Raw genomic sequence first — 22,162 nt, forward strand, 5'->3', positions numbered from 1 at the left:
TGCAATGATAATAGCCTGCTTATGTCCAGCAAACTGTTATTGCCTGCAAACAGCTACACGTACATTAGTGATGTGTGGCATACTGTATCTTGGCTTGATCACTGCGTATCCACGGCAGATGCCCATGCCTCACTGATGAGTATGAAAATTTGCTACGATCTAGCTACATCTGACCATATTCCGTTATTAATGTGTGTCAAAGTGGAGAAAATACCAATGATAAGCGCAGACGAAAGCAGAGCCAGCTTTAGTAAACTTAACTGGTCAGCCCTAACAAATGAGATAATCAGCAAGTACACCTTAAAAACGGATATGTTGTTAGATTCCGTGTTATTACCAAAGCAAACTCTACTATGTTGCGATATAAACTGCAAAAACATACAGCATCGCAAAGATTTGTGCAGCTTGTATGATTTCATCGTTAAATGCCTATATGACTCTGGTAAAACTTTACATAATAACAATAATGGGCAAATTCATCATGCCAAGCCTGGATGGAATTCTTATGTGGTTGAACTTCACTCAGCAGCTAGGCAAGCCTTTAAAGAATGGACGGCATCTGGCAGAATTAGATGTGGGCCTCTTTTTGAGAATAAAAAGCGCACAAATGCAAGGTTTAAGCTTGCTGTACGTTTTATTAGTAGGAATGAGGCCAGTATGAGGGCAGACTCCCTTGCTGGCAAACTTAGTAATCATAGATACTGTGACTTTTGGAAAGAGGTGAAAATATTGAATAATTGTAAAGCTCCCTTACCTTTTAACATTAACGGAGTATGTGGCTCGAATAACATTGCGGAATTATGGAGACAGCACTACTATGAGCTGTTTAACTGTATTAAGAGTGATATATACATACCGGATAATGTTGACCTCAGTGAGATTTTAGTGATAACCCCGGATGAAATCCACAAAGCTATTACTGAACTAGAAAACAATAAGGCTGGTGGTGCCGATTGTATTACAGCTGAGCATTTAAAAAATGCCAGTCAGAAAATAATCCCTCTTCTTGCCTTGTGTTTTTACGGGTTTTTTAAGCATGGCATCTTACCTGACTCTATGATGGCAGTACAACTTGTGCCTATCTTAAAAGACAAGGCTGGTAAAATCAATAGTAAAGATAATTACAGACCTATTGCCCTGGCCAGTGTGCTCTCTAAAGTTCTAGAGTCAATCATACTGGGTAGAATTGTTTCATTTATTTCGACAAGCGACAATCAGTTCGGGTTTAAAAGGAAACATGGAACCGACATGTGTATATTTGCTCTGAAGGAGCTATTATTTAAATATCGAAGCCTAAACTCAACAATGTTTTTATGCTTCATTGACTCATCCAAAGCCTTTGACCGGATCAATCACAGCAAACTTTTTCTTATGTTAGCAAAAAGAGGGGTGCCCAAATACATAATCCGTATTCTGGCCTTCTGGTATGCAAATCAACTTGTTCGCATAAAATGGGGTGGCTCGGTCTCTGCTTGCTTTAAAGTAGGTAATGGTGTAAGACAGGGAGGAATTCTCTCTCCATATTTGTTCAATGTTTTCATGGACGACTTATCCAGCCGACTCAATAAGTGTAATACGGGAGGTGTTGTAGGAGACACTGTCATTAACCATCTTATGTACGCAGATGATGTGGTGGTGCTCTCCCCATGCAGTGCTGGCTTGCAGGAGTTACTCTCGATATGTTCCGAATTTGGTGATCATTTTGACATCAAATATAACGCAGAGAAAAGTAATATCATGATTGTCCGTTCTAAAGAAGATAGGGCGGCTATATTCCCTCAGTTCTTTCTTGGCAAAATAGCTATGAATATTTGCAATGAAGCCAAATACCTCGGCCACTTCATATCTGAAGACTTGTCGGATGACAGGGATATTCATCGTCAATGTTGTAAACTTTATGCACAGGCAAATATGCTCAAAAGAAGATTTTCTATGTGCTCCCCCCACGTTAAGACCTCGCTGTTTAAGGCATACTGCACACCATTTTACACAGCTCACCTGTGGTCAAGGTACACAGCTAAATCCATGCAGAGGCTAAATGTAGCCTACAATGATGCCCTGAGGCTGTTACTGCGTGTGCCTAGATGGTACAGCGCCAGTCAATTATTTGTTAGCTCTGGATTACCCACATTTAAAGCGCTTTTAAGAAAATTGATGTACAGCTTCATGTGTCGGCTAAATGAGTCTGGAAATAATATTATAATGAATTTAACAGACCCTACAATGAGCTTTAGATTTAGTTCGAGCCTGTGGTGCCATTGGAACAAAAGCCTGTTTGTTGTGCACTGATTGCCAGTGCTTCCTTGTTGTTGTTGTTTTTTTTTTTTTCCTTTCAAGTCACTTTATTATTATGTCTCCGTATGTACGGTATTCTTTTTTTTTTTTTTTTCTTTGTTGGTGTGTGTGTGCTATGGACCCACTGTGAGATTCCGGAATAAAGATAATATATATATAAACCGTAGGATTTAAAATGAAGGAAAAAAGTAGCGGTTTATAGTCCCAAAATTACACTATGGTAATCCCTTGCTACTTTGCACTTCAAACTTCGCGCCCTCAGTCCATCGAGAATTTTTTTTCAATTAAAAAAGAAAAAATTTAGATGAGCGGTCCCGAGCCGATTGCGTAGTCTCACCCTGGTCAATACACCATGCATGTCTATGCCACGTCAGCGTTGCCCGTACGTCAACACACCGCTGACGCTCGCCCCCAATTTCCATAGGACGCGTTTTACGAGCAGAGCGTCTGTGGCGCAGCTCTATCGGTTCACGCGAGGATTGCAAAATCACACAAGAGTAGCGGGTATTTAAAGATAACAATGTAACGATCATTTGCCTTTCAGATCCCACGTATTGGTCAGCTTTCTTTCTGAGAGAAAGAAGAAAAAAGAAGTCCCGTGCTAAAGAGAAAACAATTGCAATGACAAAGATTTTAACATGTATTTTACAAATGAAATGCCTCAATGAATCATTTTTTTCCTTACGAACGGTTTTAAAAAGCTTCATTGATGAGTTTTCTCAAGGTAAAGCGCCACACAGAAATTAATACAATTAATTGCATATTATTTTGAAAATCGACCGGATCCACCGTATTTTTACACGAGTGTCTTCCAGTCTGCCCGATCCTACCTTGTTCAATTGACGGAGTAGGGCCGCGTCAAATAATAAAATCTGCTGTGCGTTTCGAGTGCGACGCATTGAATTGCGTCTAGGACGCGTCTAAAATACGGTCGCACTGCGACTGCTGTGCACTCCCTGCTTGACTTGAAGGGATGCGTTTCACTGCGTTGACGCGCCGTAGACGTGCCTGGTGCACTAGTATTACCGGGGTCACTCTACCTCCCTCCTTTCCTCTCCCTGCTCTTTGTTCGTCAGGCAGCGCACTGGAGTTGCTTATTAAAGTCAACAATGATTGACAGATATTTGGTTTGTCTTGCCAGAGACACGAACTTCAAAGCGCCGCATGCGTCAATCATCGTTTAACTGGTTAAACAGTTGCTGTGGCAACTCATTGTGTGTGAGCAGCTTGTGCAGATTTGAGTGGACTGAGCATTTTTCTACTACTTTATTCTTGTTTAAAAAATAATTCAGTGGGACAGTAACATATTTAAAACTTATAATTATTACATTTGAAGTGCTTAAAAACAATTTATTAAAATATATAGTTTTTTTTTTTGTGGGAGGGTGCGCTACTTTGCAGTTTTTCACTTATCGTGGCGGTTTTTTGGTTCCCATTAACCATGAAAAACGAGGGATCTCTGTATTTACTATTATATATATTAATAAATAATAAGAATAAATGTATTATTTAACATGTTAATAAAAACTAAATTGAATTAAAATAGATAAAAATGAATACACACTGGTTACGAGCCCATTACTAACTGATTAGATTATCTTAATTTAATACATGTCATTGATGGTGCTAGACATCTTCATTTAAACCAGAAAGACTCGCTGTAAATGTTCATGTTTCAGAGCCATTGATGGCGCTAGACGTCCAATTCATTATGACTGGGAGTAACAAATGATCCCATTCCAGATAAAATAAAAGTTTTTTTAATGTGTCAGAATTTGTAGTGATACGCCAAATAAAGTACACTGAACTGGCAGTCGTTTCTTAATATTCACCGAGTGATCTTTCAAACTCTTCTCCGCTTTATTAGCATTTGTCAAATATTGCGGCGCTTATATCCGATTTCTTTTTGAAGCCACTTTAAAAGAAACACTATGGGATGACGCACCTTCAAGATGATTGTAAAATAACTCCTTTTATTGAAGTAATCACATTGCAAATTATAGTCCAGGAAATCCAACATACTTTTGTAATATAATCTAATTTAGAACACTTCCCGACATGGAAAAGTTTAGAAATACATGAAAAATAATCTTAATAAAAAGGGGGGGAACCCCTCATGTGTAACCCTCATAACTCAGAATTATGGCCTTAAACAAACAGGCATCTGTATAAATATTCAAGGTGCAGGTGTCTGTAATTCACATAAACCAAAGACTGCATGCCATCATCAACACATATATTCCGTGTTTCCGACAAGCCCTAAAATGGAAACGGTCGTCAACATTGACATAACAGTATTATAACTCTCTTGGTGATCAGCTTGTGCTTTTGCTAACCACTGAAAGCATGACAATAGTTCTCTTACTTCAAACTACAGCGACAACACCATCCGTCTGACATTTTGAGACATGAACAGGGGAAAAAAACAAGAACATTGATTAAGGTATTTGTGAAAATGAGCACAGAATCCAAACAAATGCAGTTAAGAAGAAAAAAAAAAGTTTGTTCGTTACATTAGGAGATTGGTCCAGCTCTGAAGAAGACAGTGTAAACACAATAAGCGTAAACATAGCTAACAAATGACTTAAGTACACTTTCATCGCAAATAAATAAGGACACGACACGACTGCTTACTGACATACAATATAATGCTTCAAAGACACACACTCACACACAGAAAAACTCCCAAGTACTTAACTACCATACATGCCCGAGGTTTATTTGTACAAATGACGTTGTCTTCACCCACTCATACACGAGATGACACATCAGCACTGTGACAATTGGAATTTCACATCAAGCCTCATACAAGAATGACATGTAGGCACAGTGTTGATGGTGAAGAGTGCATAGAAGCAGAATGTTCTCTTCCAATGTCATCTAAACATTGTGTCTCCCGAACACATGCATGCTTCCAAAAATCTCACATTAAATCAAAGAAATAATAATTTAATTGATTCCTTTTGGCTACTCATTGATCTGCACATTATTATAAATAAGACTCATTTGAATCCCCACGAACACAGTGTCTCTCTATGAATGTATACATGCATGAGGCCATTTTAACTTGTAAAAACCCGCTTAATGCAAATAAATACAGCACTTAATATAAAATAGATTCATCTCTTTGGAAAGAAAGGCTCAAACTGATTCTGCAAGAGGAAAAGATGAACCAGTTGTTACGAGTCGTGAGTAGCCACTTGTTATCGCCCTTGCTGAGACCTTTGAAGGTTCCCCATCACTCCAGCTTGGACATCTCGTACTTGGTCGTCATGATCTCCTACACAGCAAGAACAGATATGTAGTAGTTAATATTATTTTGTTTTGAATCTGGAATTAATTCCTAGCATACTAAAGCTGCAACAACTAATCGATTAATGAATTAGTTGCCAACTAATTTGATAATCGATTTTAATCGTTTGGGTCCTTGTTTGTGTGTAATGTGAGGCATACTTAGAGCAAGAGAGAGAGAGTTCACTGCTGCAACTGCAGCTGTTGGGTTGCTGGATCCTTATTAAGTGTCAAGAGTTGGATTGTCTTTTGTGTTGTTAGATCCAGTCTGCCTCCTTCAGAGGTGAGTCTATGAAACCAATTGTATTGTTTGTATTCTTTGTTTATGAGACGTTACTACTGAGCATGGAGCGCTAAGCTAGTTAGCGATTATGCTAATCAGCATGTTTGTATTGTGTTCTGGAGAAGCATATTAGCACTTGAGTTATTGTTAGATACTAAAGTTGTCTCCTTTTATGTTTATGTAATTTTTATTTTCATAAACAAACCACACACACCCATTCATATAACAGCTTAGAGTCTTCTTTCAACACAAACTATAAAATGTCATCCAAGATTGTGCTTGGAAATTGGATTTTATTCATGAACAACTATTAGATAAAGAAAACTAATTCATTAAAGGCGGCCTCGTCCTTATTCGATTTTTGTTTACAGTAATTTTCGGACTATGAGCCGCTACTTTTTTCCTTCAGTTTGAATCCTGTGGCTCAAAGTCCAGTGTGGCTTATTTGTTTGTTTATTTGGGTTATTAGGTAACACTTTGACCTTAGCGTCATATGACTATCATAACCATAACAGACTGTCATAATCATGACATGACACAATCATGGCATTACTGAATGCTTGTCATTAAGTGTCATACAGCAAATTATGTCACTCCATAAACTACATTTATGTCCAGCTTGAATCTTTTACATTCATTCAAAAGTGAGATAATTTGCCAGATAAGACTAAGTGACATGTTATAAGCATTCATTAATGTTCAGGACAGTGTCATATCATAATTATAATTGTCTAATGACAGTCTTGTGGCGCCACTGTCAAGTATAGTGTTACCAAATGCCACAACTAGCAATTAATGAAACAATTGGAACAGTAACTGAAGAAATAATTAGCACAGAACATGAATTTTGATTGTTATTTGCATCTCTAGCGCTGCAATGCATGCTAGGAGGCATGTTGAACAACAACAGTGTTGACAGTAGGTTGCAGCAGAGGTTGACCGTCTCCCATGAAGGGAGCAGTGATGGCCAAATGAAGCCGCTGTCAAATAAAGTGTTACTTAAAACAGTTGTAGACTCCAGTTAAGTCAGGAAGCTGTAATAAAATATTATTTCTGAAGGAAATTGTCATCCATTTTGTCTTCATTGTTACTTACGGTACAACATGCCTAAAACAACTTCAAGTTAAATTGTGAAGGTGACATTTGTCCGATTAATCGTTTAATTAATCATCCGATTAATCGATTATAAAAGTTACCATTAGTTGCAGCCCTATAGCATTATCATACAATATAGCAAGTATATTGATTGAAAAAGGAATACCTCATCAGAGTCGAGCAAGACCGGAAGGGCACTAAAAGACAAAAAGACAGTTTGAATCTCACTTAACTCAACAAATTTCATTGATTCTAAACCCTTACTAAGCTATGTAAATATTAATGCTAAATGATTTACACATCAGTGAGAGAGCTCGGAATGTTTTCCTCAACCCACTTCAAGTCTTCTTCCTGGATGGAGACAAAAACAGAATCAACACTACCGCCTGTAGGAAAACACTGAATGTAGATCACTTTTTGCACTATTGCAGGTTTTCCCAAACTTTTTTTTAGCTCAATTCAGAAATTTGCTTTCATCACAGTAGCCAAAATGACAAAAATTAGATATGTGACCGAAAACTTTCGGCCGAAAATGCCTAAAATTCCATTTTTGGTTTCCGGTTAAAAGGCCGAAAGTTTACCACCGAATAGTGTGAAGAACCGTAGTCTTCTTGTGATGACGCAATCAAAACAGGGCGAGAAGCAACATACACCATTGGCTCACAGCCAACATGTCTGCGGTTTGGAAGTATTTTGAGGTATCATATAAAAGTTACAAAATGAAGAAAAATAAATTTGTTTCATCGCTGCTACACGCTCGTTCTGAAATAGCAGTCCATTGACGTCTCACGTCACATTCAGTACAGTGCATTAGAGCCCGTGTGTGAGTAGTTAGTTTGGAGATTAATCCAGCAAGCAGTATACAAATAAAGTAGTATTTCAATGCAGATATGTGTATTTACTGTGGTTTAGTACAATATTTTCATGGAATGACCACTTCCTCTTTTCTTTACAGTTTTTCCACTCTCAATCGATTCCACTTGTTGCACAAGAAAACAGCTAATCTTAGTTTAAGGAGTACGAGAGATTGTAATAATTTTGGCGAGAACGGAATAGCTTTTTGTTCTTGTCGTGACCTACAGTTCCGCACAAAGGTACATCTCAGGTAGATCTCATTTAGCTTAACAACTGGAGGCGTGAGACCCTTTTTTCGAGTGTCCCAAACTTCCAAGAAAGCACATTTAATCAAAGTTTCATCGGCCGTGACGTCCACCGAACAAAATTCTCACTGGCACCGGGAATGAGGGGTATCAGAATCTACACCTTTCAAACAAAATTTCTCGAGCCTCAAGTGTCGTAGAACATTTTGGAGGATGTTTGTGTACATCAGAAGGGGCCATTTTAATCCGCCTGATCATTAAAAAAGGTATACATATGTTTTTAAATGAAGTTAAAAAATGAACATTCTAGCCTTTCGTTTTTTTGCCCAATGTTTCCAATATTCGGTACCGGCTAGGAATATTGACCTTGCTAATTAGGGATGTCCCTGATCCATTCATGTGATAGGAAATCGGGCTGACCGGAATCGAGTGAAAAGGATCGGATTTTTGATTCATTCATTTTCCATGCCGCTTTTCCTCACGAGGGTCGCGGGGGCACTGGAGCCTATCCCAGCTAACTCCGGATTTAAAAAAAAAAAAAAAAAAAAAAGATATTTTTTATTGGCTAAAAATAATTCAATACAATGCCATTGCCTATAGATTCAAAAATATATACATTGATATCTCGTTTTTCGAGGTTAATGGGGACCGCACCCCAGGCGATAATAGAAAATCCGCGAAATAGAGGCGGAGCTTATTTACATTAAAAAAAAATATATATATAATATATATATATTTTTTGGTGTGTTCAATATATTCATTCAAATTAAACAGCATTGGAAAGAGATACATCTAAGACATGATTTTTTCCCTTTTTTCCCCCAAATTAAAAAAAACGTACAGAATATGTATATTTTGATAAATGATGTTTAAGCCCTGCAAATGTAATTATGATACAAATGAGAGCCCTCATTTTTCACGGTTAATGGGTTAACGCTATCGCGTGAAAAAACGGAAAGTAAAGCTGCTCACTTACACACAATGAGTTGCCACATTAGTTGTTTAACTAGTTAAACGATGATTGAGGCTTGCAGTGCTTTGAAGTTCACGTCTCTGGCAAGATCAAACCCAAACATATGTCAATCATTGTTAACTTTAATAGGCAACTCCAATGCACTACCTGACCAACAAAGAGCAGGGAGGGAGGGAAGAAGGGAGAGGGAGACTACGCAATCGACTAGGGACAGCTCATTGTATTTTTTAAATTTATTTTTCAATTTAAAAAAAAAATTAAAAATCTGCGTTGGACTGAGTGCACGAAGTGTGAAGCGCGAAGTAGCGAGGGATCACTGTATACATGCATATATCTTAACATTTTAAATTTTTTTTAATTGAAAAAAACAAATCCTCAATTGACTGAGGGCGCAAAGTTTGAAGCGCGATTATAGCGAGGGGACACTGTACGTTTTGTACTCCACAACACTCACGGGAAAATCAGAAGAGAAAGTACTGAAAACCAGTGGTCTCCAACCTGGTCCTCAAAGTCCTGCTGTGGGTTGTGGTTTTTGTTCCTGCCGATCCAGCAAAGATAGTTCAACCAATGAGGTTTCTGCTAAAACAAGTAGCACCTGACTGCAATCAACTGATTGCACTTGTAAAACACCAGATTGGTGAAAAGGTGTTGTCATTTGTCTGGTTGGAATGAAATCCTGCACCCACAGCAGGCCTTTGAGGACCGGGTTGGGGACCACTGCTGTAAACAGCCCCAATAGGAGGACGTTCTGGATGCTAACGTGGGAACTTAATGGGTAGCTGTTAAAGTGACAATGTCTGCTGTGTGGAAATATTTTACCATCCAACGAGGAGATGGAGCAACAGCATTTTGCAATTGTGTGAATTTTGCGTGGTGAAAAGGATAGAAATTCGTTTTTTTTTTTTTTTTTTTTTTTTTTTTTTTTTTGCAATACTTTCCGGTATCAGATCAGGACTCCTTATCGGCCGATTCTAAAAATTAAGTGACTCGGACTCCGACTCGGGTGCAAAAATATGTGATCGGGACATCCCTATTGCTAATATACCGCTTATCATCACTAAAGTCAAGGTCGTACTGTTTTATCGTAGGGCATGTGTTAGACAAACACCTACTCGCAGTCTTAGATCACATAAGGACGGCTTTCATGCTGCCCTCTTTTCTACTGAAAACCATTTGTCACAGTTAATCAATTTCACGTGGGAATACTGACCAAATTTGTTTCCGGAGATTTCACGGCACCGTTAGTTTCATTTTTTGTGACTCTCAGTTTAATACCGTCTGCTGCGGGAGAAACAAGATGTTAACAAAGGATAAAAAATTGTGCATAACGTGATTAATCCAAGCTCAGTGTTCGTATGTTATCGCACCAATGTTCGCAGAGGCCATAAATTCCTCGATTTCCTCGTCATCAGAGTCGTCGATGAGTGGTGTAAAAGCGTACCTGTTGGAATTAACATTGGGATTAAAAGGGGATACAGCATAAAGTGGTGCTGTATAAAAACTTGCCTTTGATTGTTTGCAGATGGTCTCCATAGAAACATTATGACAAGTAGAATGAGGGAGAACAAAAACCTCCAGAAAGCATCTTCCACCCACAGTTCGATCCAATCCTGCGCACAAATAAGATCCCGTTTGTTGCTATCTTTTAGTCAAGATATTAAACACTGCTAATGCAAAAATTTAAAGCATACTCACTGACTGGCAATCTACTAGACGGAATTTCTTTGTTGTCCAACCCATGAAAATGATGGAAGCTGGCAAACAAATCATAAATGACAATTAAGTAGCTGTAACACATTTGATGACAAGTGTTGTGTATTTGACTCACCAAAAACTGCAAATATGAGTGTGTTCGTGAAGTGTCTGTAGAGGGACAACTTGACTGGATTTTTTCTCAGCTTCAAAGTCTTGATGGTTTGAGCCAGGCTGACAAATATGTAACAGGCAGTCAAGGCAAATGCACAACTCGATTGGAATCCTCTTGGAATAATCTGGTGTTACTTTTCATGTTATTTTCATCCTCGATTAAAAGAATATCACTAAATTGTTGTATGACTCTTGAGAAGGTATTTTATGGTACAAGTGCACAGTGACGCGGAAGTGGGGTGCAGCAGCACCCCCTGGTGTTGGCGAGAAAAAAGATTTGGTTCAAAATAACTAAATAAAACATTGAAAGATTTGCGTAATTAACTTTGGGGATGAAATACAGTATATTTTTTGAAAATATTTTTGTTTGTTAATAACATGGTCACCACCTGACACCTTGCTTGCTACAAGGGTCACGTTGAATAAGGCGCTATTGGGAAGAACTGTTGACAGTGGAGGCGTTACCATGCCGCGAAAACCATTTTTTTCCCCATACAAAAACAGTGAATTTTTCTAAAATTCAATTTGAGGTAAAAAATGACAATGATTATGATGATAGTTTTATAATAGTGCCCAGTTGGGAAAAGTTAGCTGCAGATTTAGACCGTGGTGTCCAGAAAGGAAATCAATCTTTGGCGTCTTCAAACAGGTCAGACATGCTTTGTAGCCATATTATTATTTCTTGTTTGTGTTGGGCTTCCGCCGTGCAGAGGGCTATTGGTCATTCCTGTGCAATTTATTTTAGTGTTGTGAAAAAGGGTGTTAAACCGAGGCTTATTGGATCTCTTAGTTTTCAAATGTGTTTGTGTGTCACTGCGCAGTCTAGCTGCAGGGATTTGCATTATAATGCACGGGCACTTTTATTTCCATTACAAAAACTCCAACACACACAGTAAGTAAAATAGAAAGCTGTCTTTTTAGTAGCCTGGTAGTCGTACGTGAACTATCCACCTATGCGCGTGTACTGTCATTGTGCATGCATTGTATGGAGAAAATGTACAAGCATGACAAATTTGGACGGAAACGGCTGTTTTTGGATGGGAAAAACTAAAAAAGATCCACAGCACCCCTTGCTGTGAGTGACTTCCAGTGCCCCTGTAAGTGCATTATTGCAGTTTTTCCATCTTTGTCCTTGCCATAATGGAGTGCATTTCTACAACCAGTGATAAACACCGTGTCGATTGAAATTAAGCATGAGTAGTTTTGAGTCTTGACACAGTTCTAATACTTGAGCATTTAATACTGCTGTGCCTAATGTGGTCAGTGAGTAAAGCGCCATGTAGGGCAGGGTCTCTGCAGGGTTCTACAAGCCAAATTTAAGACCTTTTTTTAAGACCATAATGAATATATTTTAAGACCCATTTCACATTGATACCGCCAAAAGACAAACAAGATTTGAAGGCCTGAAATTATGTGCAATGCATATGAATTTACTCCCAGCTCTTTCACACTTATCACTTAACCTAACCGAACCAAAAACACTTGAACTTTCTGTGGACTGTACTTATATAGCGCATTTATCTGGATGGTTACCATGCCCAAAGCGCTTTACATTAGCACACATTTACCCATTCATGCACACACACCAATGGGGCTGCTGCCATGCAAGGCGCTGTCAACCCATTGGAGGCAAATCAGGGTTCGGTGCCTTGCCCAAGGGCACTTCGACAGTGGGCAGTCGTAGCCGGGAATCGAACCACTGACCCTTCGGTCCAAGGACAACTCTAGCTACCAACTGCGCCACGGCCGCCCGTCTCTTTTGTAAACCAACATGTGAACCACAAATGGTGTTTGTTGCTGGCATTTAATGACCGCCCTGTGTTTTTCCAGATTTGCAATGGGATTCCAATGCCTTGATACCCAATGTTCCAAGCTTTAAAAAATTTAAGACCTTTCAAAATGTTATTTAGGACCTTTTATGAGATTTTAGGAGAATTTTAAACATTTTAAGGCCTTAAATTCAAATGATTAAAGACATTTTTTCTTTTTTTTACTTTTTAAGACCCCGCGGATACCCTGTAGAAGCACTTTAAAGGCTGGAGAGGAATGCATGCAAATCAGTTCAGACTAAAAGATGTCAATAGTAGCGTCAAGGCAGAAAAATGTGATTGATTAGAATTCAAGAGAGCGCTACGCCAGGTTGAAGTCCTCCGAACAAAGGCGAGCCACAGAAGGAAAGGTATATATATGTGCATGGAAGAATATCCACCAACATAGAGAGGAGTCAAGCAGAGCCAGGGGAATGTTGGCCAGCAGGGCCAAGTCAGAGTCTTTGGCCTGGAAAGAAGGACAGAACGGGACAATCACACATGACCACGACGAGTTGAAGCAAAAAGAATGTTGACAAACGGGAAATATGCAACCCAACTAATTGGGCCAAAGGAACCATAGATTAACAGAGATGAGTTGACTTATGAGACTAAGACAATGAAAGGATATGAACCAGATGATGATCGAGTCTAACACAGCCAGAACAATCGCCGTAATGAGAGCTGGGCCATTGTCTCGACTCTTAAGTACAGCAGAAAAAAAAAAAAAAAAACACACACATACTTATTTCAACACTGACCATGGATGGCCAGTAGGCCATTGCACTGCAAAACAGAACACTTGCCATAGCCTAAGGTGATTTTTGTCTCGTGTTAAATACGGATGTCCCGAGCCGAACATGTGATCGGAAATCTGCCGATAGCGCCATTTTTCAGAGGATTCGTATCGGGTGAGAAGGATCAGGTTTTTAATTTACAAAATATGTTTTTCTGCTTCATGCTCGTAGAGCCTCAAACTCTCCCTCCTGCTGCTTTTCTTGGTCAGCAGTTGGAGTTTGCTAGTTAAAGTTACCGATGATTGAAATGTTTGTAGCTTTGATCTGGCAGGTTAAAGCTCTGTAGCTCTACGATCAAAGGCACAAATGCGTCAATCATCATTTAGTCAATGGTCATTGTCTGGAGGCTGTTGTCAGCAGCGTGAGATTCAAAGCGTGAGTGAATTTGAGTGGACTCACTCATATCAATTACTGGATATGAATGTTATGAAGAGTGATAAAAAGTATAGTGTTAAAAGTGATGCAATGAAAAATGTCAGTGCACCTACATTTTGTGCTGGTGCACATTAAGAAAAAAGCTAGGCGCACCAGTGCAACCAATACAAAAAGTAAGTGTGGAGCCTTGGCAATATATATCGCGATGGTAATTTTTTCCATTATCATTCAGGCTTACATTATTTTAATAATTTTTTTTTTACTTTTTAAAGGCTAAAGAGTAACAAAATAATCCAGAAATACAATGGCATTGCCAAAAGATACAAAAATATATACGTTAAACACTCCTGGAGAAGCGGAAGAGGAAGAACAGTAAAAAGTACAGTACTGTAACATGTTTGTAACTTATGTTTAAGCAATCAAACAAATAAAAACAAACCAAAAAAAAAAAAAAAAAATTTTCCCGTTATCGGATCGGGACTCGGTGACAGCAGACTCTAAAAATCAGGTGACTGAGAGACAGACTCGGGTGCAAAAATATGCGATCGGGACATCCCTAGTATCAAATAAAAGAAAAACCTTCTTTTAAAAGAAAAACCTTCCTTTATTTGACGTGGCAAAGTCTCACCCCGGTTATCCTCAGTATGCCTTCAGTAGCAGCAAAGACAAAGTACAGAAATCCCAGACCAACCACGCGGTGCATTACGGTCCCCAATCGAGGCCTATGAAGACAGAGGCTCATAGTAGTTATAATAAATCAACACTTGATCATTCGAAATTAGTCGCAGTATGTTGTTGACGTACTTAACAATTCCGTAGCCGAGGCTGACGATGATGACGAGCAATCGGGCTATAGTTCTCTTGAGGGCCGAAATCAGCTCGGCAAAAATCAGCAGGCCTTGGGCTGAACAACCCGAACAGCAAAGCAATTAGTAATCACGGTGGGAATATGGCTCCTTTTAATGCCAAATATCAGTGCACACTCACAAGCAGAGCCAACAGAGTTGGTGTTTTCGTATTCAGCGCAGAAGACTGCCTTCTCCACCATTCCCAGGAATATGACACCTGCGATCCAAAACTGGATCCTCAGTAGATCTTTCCAGTAGCAGGAGGCCCAGATGAACCAAAACAGGGCAAAGAGGATGTACACCACGCACATGACCATGTAGAACTGTAGACACATTGTAGTGTTTGTTGTGTACCACATTGGCAAACCACAGAACATAGAGCTGGACCAAATAAATATTGGATCACAGTATGGGCCATTTTATATCATGAATATGAAAGTATATGCGATGATTTAGTATATTTTTAATAATTTGATGAAAAACTCCCACTCCTACCAGTTCAAATGGACTGAATGTCAATTATCATCAATGGAAGCCAACGACTTGGACTGAATGTCAATTATCATCAATGGAAGCCAATGACTTACCCGTTTTATTTATGTACCACATGTTTTTTGTTGAGTAGTGATTTATCATCCCCAATTTGCTGGGTTAGGTACATCTAGTAGCGATTCCGCGTGAAGAACACGCATCAGAGATTTCAGAAGTAGTAGCACTATTGAGCTGTGTAGTGCCTTTTTATGTTATTCAAATTGACCATATAGTGACAATGGAAGGAATTTATGATGATACATCATTTACTATTGCTTTTAAAATATGTACAGTAGAAGTGTGGCAATATACAGTATCAAAACGGTGATGTATCGAGATACTTTGGATCCCAAAAGGATATCTATAAGTTCCTGCCAAAAATCAATATATCGTGTTAAAAAGGTTTCACTGTATGGAAAAAAAAGGAAACAAAATCTTTTATTCGTGTCTGTGTTAGTTAATTGCAGCCCTTGACGGTGCTAGACATCTAATCCATTTTGACTGGGAAGGGTCTAAGATGGATTGGATGTCTAGCGCTGCCAAAGGCACTGAAACAGAGCATTCACAGCCAGTCTTCCCGGTTTTGGGGGTATTTATAGGTCAGTTCACGTTCATTTGAGAGCATCTACAGGTAACTTCCGGTTGATTTGGGGACATTCCCAGGTCACTTCCTGTTCAGTAAATCAGGAACAAACAGAAAGTGATCCGTAAATGCCCCAAAATCAACAGGATGTGACCAAAAAACAATATAGTGTAAATTGTAGAAAAATTTCCTGACCCATATATCGATAACTGCGGTATCGCCATAATGTGAGATCATCGTGATCGTGAGCCTTGTATCGCAAATCGTATCGTATCGTGAGCCACCCAGAGGTTCAGTATTGCTACGCTACGGCCCAGCACTAGCAGAACATGTTTTAAACATGCAACAAAGTGAACATAATTTCAAATGGTGTCTACTCACAATCATGAGAGGGTATTCTGTGATGGAAATGTAGCCATGCCTGCCTTTCATCACCACATTCACTGTAAAGAGAAAAAATGCATTTACAGTTTATTAAAAAAATTATTTGCTAAACGTGATTGAGATGTAATATTTTCAAATAAACTCGTGATACTTAAATTCACTGAATATTTTCAAAGTACTATAGTTTGTTTTCATTTTCATCCACCATGTAAAACACCACAAAAAACCCTATTAATACAGGCAGTAGCATCGATGGCAACGTTACAGCCACTAAATTAGCTTAAAAAATATTTGGATTGTTGTTGATAAATGTTACAAGATATGGTAAAAAAAAAAAAAAAAATCCTCACTTGTTAAATTCCAGTCAACATCTTGCTTACTGGGCACAACCTTCACCACGAGTAAATAAGGCCCATCCTTCCACGTGGAGGCGATAACATTGTCTTGGACGGTTGTACTGTTGTTTTTCACTCCATCACTACTGTATTCTTCAGAAATCCATTTTTCATTTTTATCCTGTAAGGTTGCACAAATAACACATGTATAATAAGAGGATGAAACTGCTATCAAAAACATACAGACCCAGTGGCGGTTTAGGGGTGGGGCCACAGAGGCCCTGGCACCACCTCTAACCCCTAATTTGAATGGCCCCTGAAGTGCCCCTGTTCCCATTTTAGCACAAAGCATGGCAATCTGTGAATCCTTCTCTTCTGGAGAGACAATGATAGAATGTTGTTTCTAGAGTAGGCCTGAATGATAGTTTCAACATCGTCATTGCGTTGTGCAGCTGTGCAGTACTCGCATCTCAAGAACGTGCGATATTTTAGTTTTTTTAACATGAAACTTGTTTTTCTGCTTTATGCTCATACAGCGCCACAGCCTCTCAACCTCCCTCCTGATAAGCAGTGCGACCAAACTTTTTTTCTTGGTCACTGATGCAGCTGGCGCTTGGTACTTAAAGTTAACAATGATTGGTAAGTTTGTAGCTTTAATCTGGACAGAGAAGATTGCCAGCTCTACGATCAAAGGCACAAATGTGTTATTCATCGTTAAACTTGCAGCCCAGTCTGAAGTGTGCTCATTCATTGTGTAAGTGAGAGGCTGTTCTTGGCAGCGTGAGCGTCAAAGTGAGTAAATTTGAGTGGACTCACTCAATGAAGCATTTAATAAAGACATGCAGTTTTCAATGTTATTCTTGTTTGAAGATAATTCACATTACAAAGTTTCTCAGAGTTCCTGCAACATCCCAAAATAATGAGATTGGTATGCTGATTGAACACTCCAAATTGTCTGAAGGTGTGAGTGTGTGTGAATGGTTGTGTGTCAATATGTGCCCTGCGACTGGCTGGCAACCAGCTCAGGGTGTACCCTGTCTTCTGCCTGGAGTAAGCTGTGATAGGTTCCAGCATGCCCCCGAGCCTCGTGAGGATAAGCGGTTCAGAAGATGAATGAATTGTATGAATGTGGTTAAAAAGTAAGGCATTAAAGGTGATGCATCGAAAAATGTGGGTGCGCCTACGTTTTGTGCTGGTGCACATTAAGAAAAGTTAGGCGCACCAGTCCAGCCAATGCAAAAAGTAGGTGTAGAGCCTTGGCAATATACTGTATATCACAATCTCTATCCCAAACAGAGCAATTCAAGTTATCTGGTGAAAATTCTTGTAATTTTAATATTGCAGTATAATATCACAATGTATCGAAAAATCGCAATGACAGCTTTTTCCAATATCGTTCAGGCATATTATAAAGTACGTTAAATATTAATGCTGCTCTTCCTGCATCAAATGGATTTTCAAAAAAGTGATTAAAATTATTGTTCTATGTATTGTATCCTTACTTGCACACAATATGATTAAATATGGATTGTTACAAACTTGACTGGTTCAGTCCTACATGACAGTGTCAAGCAAAGACGTTTTTACTGCCACACGCAGGATAATCTGTGTTTTGCCTTGTTGATCGAAACAAACTCTGAACAAAGATGGCAGTGACACTTGGCTCCTAAGATTACATTTGGCCACTGTACTGAACACTGTTTTACTGACCGTGGCTTTTCCCTCAACAGGTGGTTCGACAGGTCGAGGCTGTGCCTTGGCTTTCTGCAGGAAGTGGAGGAGGTGAGATCATAACACAATTATTATGTGACTTAACTGAAATGAGGATGAGTAGGCTGACTCAACAAAAACCTACTTTAAACATAGGAAAGGAGCGCAATTCACTGTTACACATTATAGGCTTGTGCATGTGTTCGATGTACTCTCCTTTTACAAGAGGTTTTGGATCAAGGCTGTTCCCATGACTCAGTGGTGTTTTTTCATACATTTCCTTCAGAAAACAAGAACAATTTTCTTGTTGTAAAAAGGATATACAATTAGAATTTACACACATTTATACTTACATCAATATTGCTGAATTCATTGTGGCACGGGTAGTATTTCAAATACCAGCGAATGGTGAATTTTACCTCATCAGGACAGTCAAATGACAAAACTGAAAGATAAACAAATGAGGGTAAATAAAATGTGCGTTGCAAAATCACCATACTGAGATTTTGTTTATGTCCTACCTTTCAATTCAATGTTAGTGTCTTTGAACATGGATTTTCTTAACAAAAGCGGTCTTGAAGTCTGTTAAAGAATAATTGGTTTTTATGTAATACACCCGTGTTACAGTGGTATTAAAAAAGTAGCCTAACCTTTTGGAATTTCCCACATTTCTGCATAAAATCACCATCAAATGTTATCTGACCTTTTTCAAAATCTCACAGATGTAAAAACAGTTTCGGCTTTAACTAAAACCACCCAAATATTTATAGGCTTTCATATTTTAATGAGGATAGCATGCAAATAATGACAGAAGGGGTAAAAAAATAAGTAAGTGAACCCTCTGCCTAAGGAGACTTAAAGAGCAATTGAAACCAATTTTTACCAAAAAACTTAAGTCAGGTGTGTGTCCAATCACTGGTGAGTGGTTTAACTTTAAAGCTACACTGCCCACTATAAAACACACACCTGGTAAGAATTGTCTTGATGAGAAGCATTGTTTGATGTGCCTCATGTCTCGGTCAAAAGAGCTGTCTGAAGACCTGCAATAAAGGATTGCTGATTTGTATAAAGCTGGGAGAGGATACAAAACCATCTCTAAAAGTCTGGATGTTCATCAATCGACAGTCAGAGAAGTTGTCTACAAATGGAGAGAGTTGAACATAGTTGCTTCTCTACCAAGGAGTGGCCGCCTACCAAAGATGATGCCAAGAGTTCAGCGCAGAATACTCAGAGAGGTAAGAAAGAACCTTACAGTGTCTGCTAAAGACTTGCAGAAATCACTGGCACAGTCCAATATCTCTGTGCACACGTCAACTATATGTAAAACTATGGCCAAGAATGCTGTTCATGGGAGGACTCCACTGAGGAAACCACTACTGTCTAGAAAAACATTGTTGCACGTTTGTTCAGAAAAAGGCACTTGCACACTCCACAGAAGTTTTGGTAAAATATTTTGTGGATTCATGAAACCAAAGTTGAATTGTTTGGGAGTAACACACAACATCATGTGTGGAGTAAGAATGGAACAGCTAACCAACATCAACAACTCATCCCCACCGTGAAGCATGGTGGAGGGAACATCATTATTTGGGGCTGTTTTGCTGCCTCAGGGCCTGGACAACTTGAAATCATTAATGGAAGAATGAATTCAAAAATTTATCAGGATGTTTTGCTTGAAAACCTGAGGCCATTTGTCAGACAGTTGAAGTTAAAAAGAGGATGGATGCTGCAACAAGACAATAATCCAAAGTACTGAAGTAAATCAACTTCAGAATGGTTTCAGAAGAGTGGCCAAGTCAAAGTCCAGACTTGAACCCCATTGGGATGCTGTGGCATGACCTAAAGACAGCGATTCATGCCAGACATTCCAGGAATCCGACTGAACTACAGCAGTTTTGTAGAGAAGAATGGGCCAAGATTAGTCCCGATCGATGTGTCCGACTGATCTGCAGCTACAGGAAGCATCTGGCTGAAGTTATTGCTGCCAAAGGGGTGGGGGGGGGGCGGGGGCACAAAATATTAAATGTGATGGTTCACTTACTTATTTTTTTGCCTTCTTTCATTGTTTGCATACTATCCTCATTAAAATATGAAAAACCACCTAAACAATTCTAGGTTTAGTTAAAGCAGACACTGATTTTTCATCTGTGTGATTTTGACAAAGATCAGATCACATCTGATGGTGATTTCATGCAGAAATGTGAGATATTCCAAAAGGTTCAGATACTTTTTCATACCACTGTAAAAGAGCACAGTAATTCAAGTTGAGATGAGCAATAGCCGGCTTAACCAATGAATAGGTTTCCTGCTTCTATAACAATTGGTATTTAAAAAGTACTCTTCCTCACGTTGCTCACATTTTGACAACACCAAGATGACACCCAACAATACCTCGACATTACAGGGTTGAAACAGGTTTTGCTCTGAGAGAAAAGGTCATTGAGCTGATTATTGTGTCATTTGCAGGTTGCAACAGAGACTAAAAGTCCTAGCAAGTCCTCCTTAGGAAACTATTTTTGTCAAATTCCTCCAGCTCCTTATTAAAAATAAACATATGCATATAAAAACATAAAAGATAATAGATGAACATAACAACAAATGAAGTTCAGAAATGGATGCAAAAAATCCAAATGTCTCATGAAATATCTCTGCATTTTAACTCATTGGCTGTCATTGACGGCTGTAGACCTCTGATCCATTTTGACTCGAAGAAGCTGGCAGCAAATGATTGCTCATTGGACGTCTGTTCGCTGTCAATGGCACTGAACCCCACAGTTCAAATAGAGTGGACGTCTACTGCTGTCATTAGCAGGGAATTAATTAAATATTGATTATGTAGTGTTTTTGTTTTTGTTTTTTTGTAAATGACGTGTCTTAACTAGCTTTAGAAAGAAAAGCTTAGTATTTTTAAGGCGAGAAAATTTCCAAGCAAGCTCTTAACGTAAAATGAAATGAAAAAACACATGCAAGCATTTCTTCTACGGGTTGAGAGAAAATGAAAACAATAAGGCGAAATGCAGTGATACAGTGCCAAACAAATTTGGAGTAAAATAGCTAGCCAGATGCCGGGAAAAAAATCACTTCTCTAACGCAATAGTTAAATTTCCAACGACATACATAATAAGGTTTAGATTATTTTATGACCTGTGTCAATAAATAGTTAGGGAAGGTTGAATGTCGTACACGGTTCTTAGATGACAGGAGGCTAGCATCACACGGCTAACATAGTTAGCCTGTCAGTATAACTTGATTCTTTACTTACAGGTGAAGCGGTAATTTTCCATAAACCCGTCTCTGGGGCAGCAGCGGCCGTTTCAAAAGTAACGTGTAAGAGAATATAAAGAAGTGTCAACGTATAAAAATTCTTGCTCAAACAGCTCCACGTAGCAGCTGCCATTATGTCAAACGGCGTGAACACTTGGCTTCACGAGTCGTCTTGAACGCACCCCACGAAACAACTGGAGCCCGTGAGATTTTGTGACATCACTCATAAAAATGGCAAGTTTGAGTGATAAAATGGGACCAAAATAAACCAAAACCCGATACCAAAATGAATGGAAAAAATTATTCTTTTCGAGATGGAAAATAAGACTCAATAAAAAATTGTAGTTGCCCGAGTTTGCACACTTATCAGAATCAAGTCAGTATGCTTGAAATTCAAGTAGAACTAGGCCTGCAAGCAGGACTGAACGGGCCCTCGCAATCTAGCGCAACTCGGACGTCATGCAACTCGGACTGTGTGCAGGTCAGGGTGGTGGCAGATCGTCCTCTCTAATCATCTCATTAGAACCTAACATGCGCGAAAGTTGCCTCTTTACATTCACACACCTAAGAGATAAAAACCCCTATTGGACAGAGGACTACAAAAAAGGAGCGAATAAAGGGTCA

The 22,162-nt window shown here is 39.0% G+C and overlaps 1 protein-coding gene across 2 annotated transcripts; it reads right to left on the reverse strand.

Annotated features, from left to right (window-relative positions):
* Positions 1-4,247: 4,247 nt before the first annotated feature.
* tmem87b (transmembrane protein 87B) lies at positions 4,248-21,727 on the reverse strand. 2 transcript variants are annotated; one of them, XM_057848200.1, is made up of 19 exons: positions 21,537-21,727; positions 18,796-18,856; positions 18,628-18,719; positions 18,420-18,554; positions 18,275-18,328; positions 16,580-16,745; positions 16,227-16,288; positions 14,871-15,054; positions 14,688-14,787; positions 14,512-14,605; positions 13,104-13,180; positions 10,866-10,969; positions 10,733-10,791; positions 10,544-10,647; positions 10,405-10,478; positions 10,248-10,315; positions 7,263-7,315; positions 7,131-7,161; positions 4,248-5,575 (listed from the first exon to the last, which is right to left on the reverse strand). In XM_057848200.1, the coding sequence occupies exons 1-19, from the start codon at positions 21,669-21,671 to the stop codon at positions 5,534-5,536; spliced, it is 1,695 nt and encodes a 564-aa protein (XP_057704183.1). In that variant the 5' UTR covers positions 21,672-21,727; the 3' UTR covers positions 4,248-5,533. The 2 variants fall into 2 exon arrangements, with proteins under 2 accessions (XP_057704183.1, XP_057704182.1); XM_057848199.1 differs by having other exon boundaries at positions 10,248-10,318.
* Positions 21,728-22,162: the final 435 nt, after the last annotated feature.

Source organism: Corythoichthys intestinalis, chromosome 10 (genome assembly GCF_030265065.1).
Source record: "Corythoichthys intestinalis isolate RoL2023-P3 chromosome 10, ASM3026506v1, whole genome shotgun sequence".
Taxonomy (NCBI): domain Eukaryota; kingdom Metazoa; phylum Chordata; class Actinopteri; order Syngnathiformes; family Syngnathidae; genus Corythoichthys; species Corythoichthys intestinalis.

Bases quoted from the DNA above. Each gene is read 5' to 3' on its own strand.
- tmem87b (XM_057848199.1), bottom strand. From the start codon at position 21,671: ATGGCAGCTGCTACGTGGAGCTGTTTGAGCAAGAATTTTTATACGTTG. The intron at 18,857-21,536 runs GTAAGTAAAGAA...ATTCTTTAACAG, and splicing joins GGAAAATTACCGCTTCACCT to ACTTCAAGACCGCTTTTGTT. The intron at 16,746-18,274 runs GTCAGTAAAACA...GCAACCTTACAG, and splicing joins CTGTTGAGGGAAAAGCCACG to GATAAAAATGAAAAATGGAT.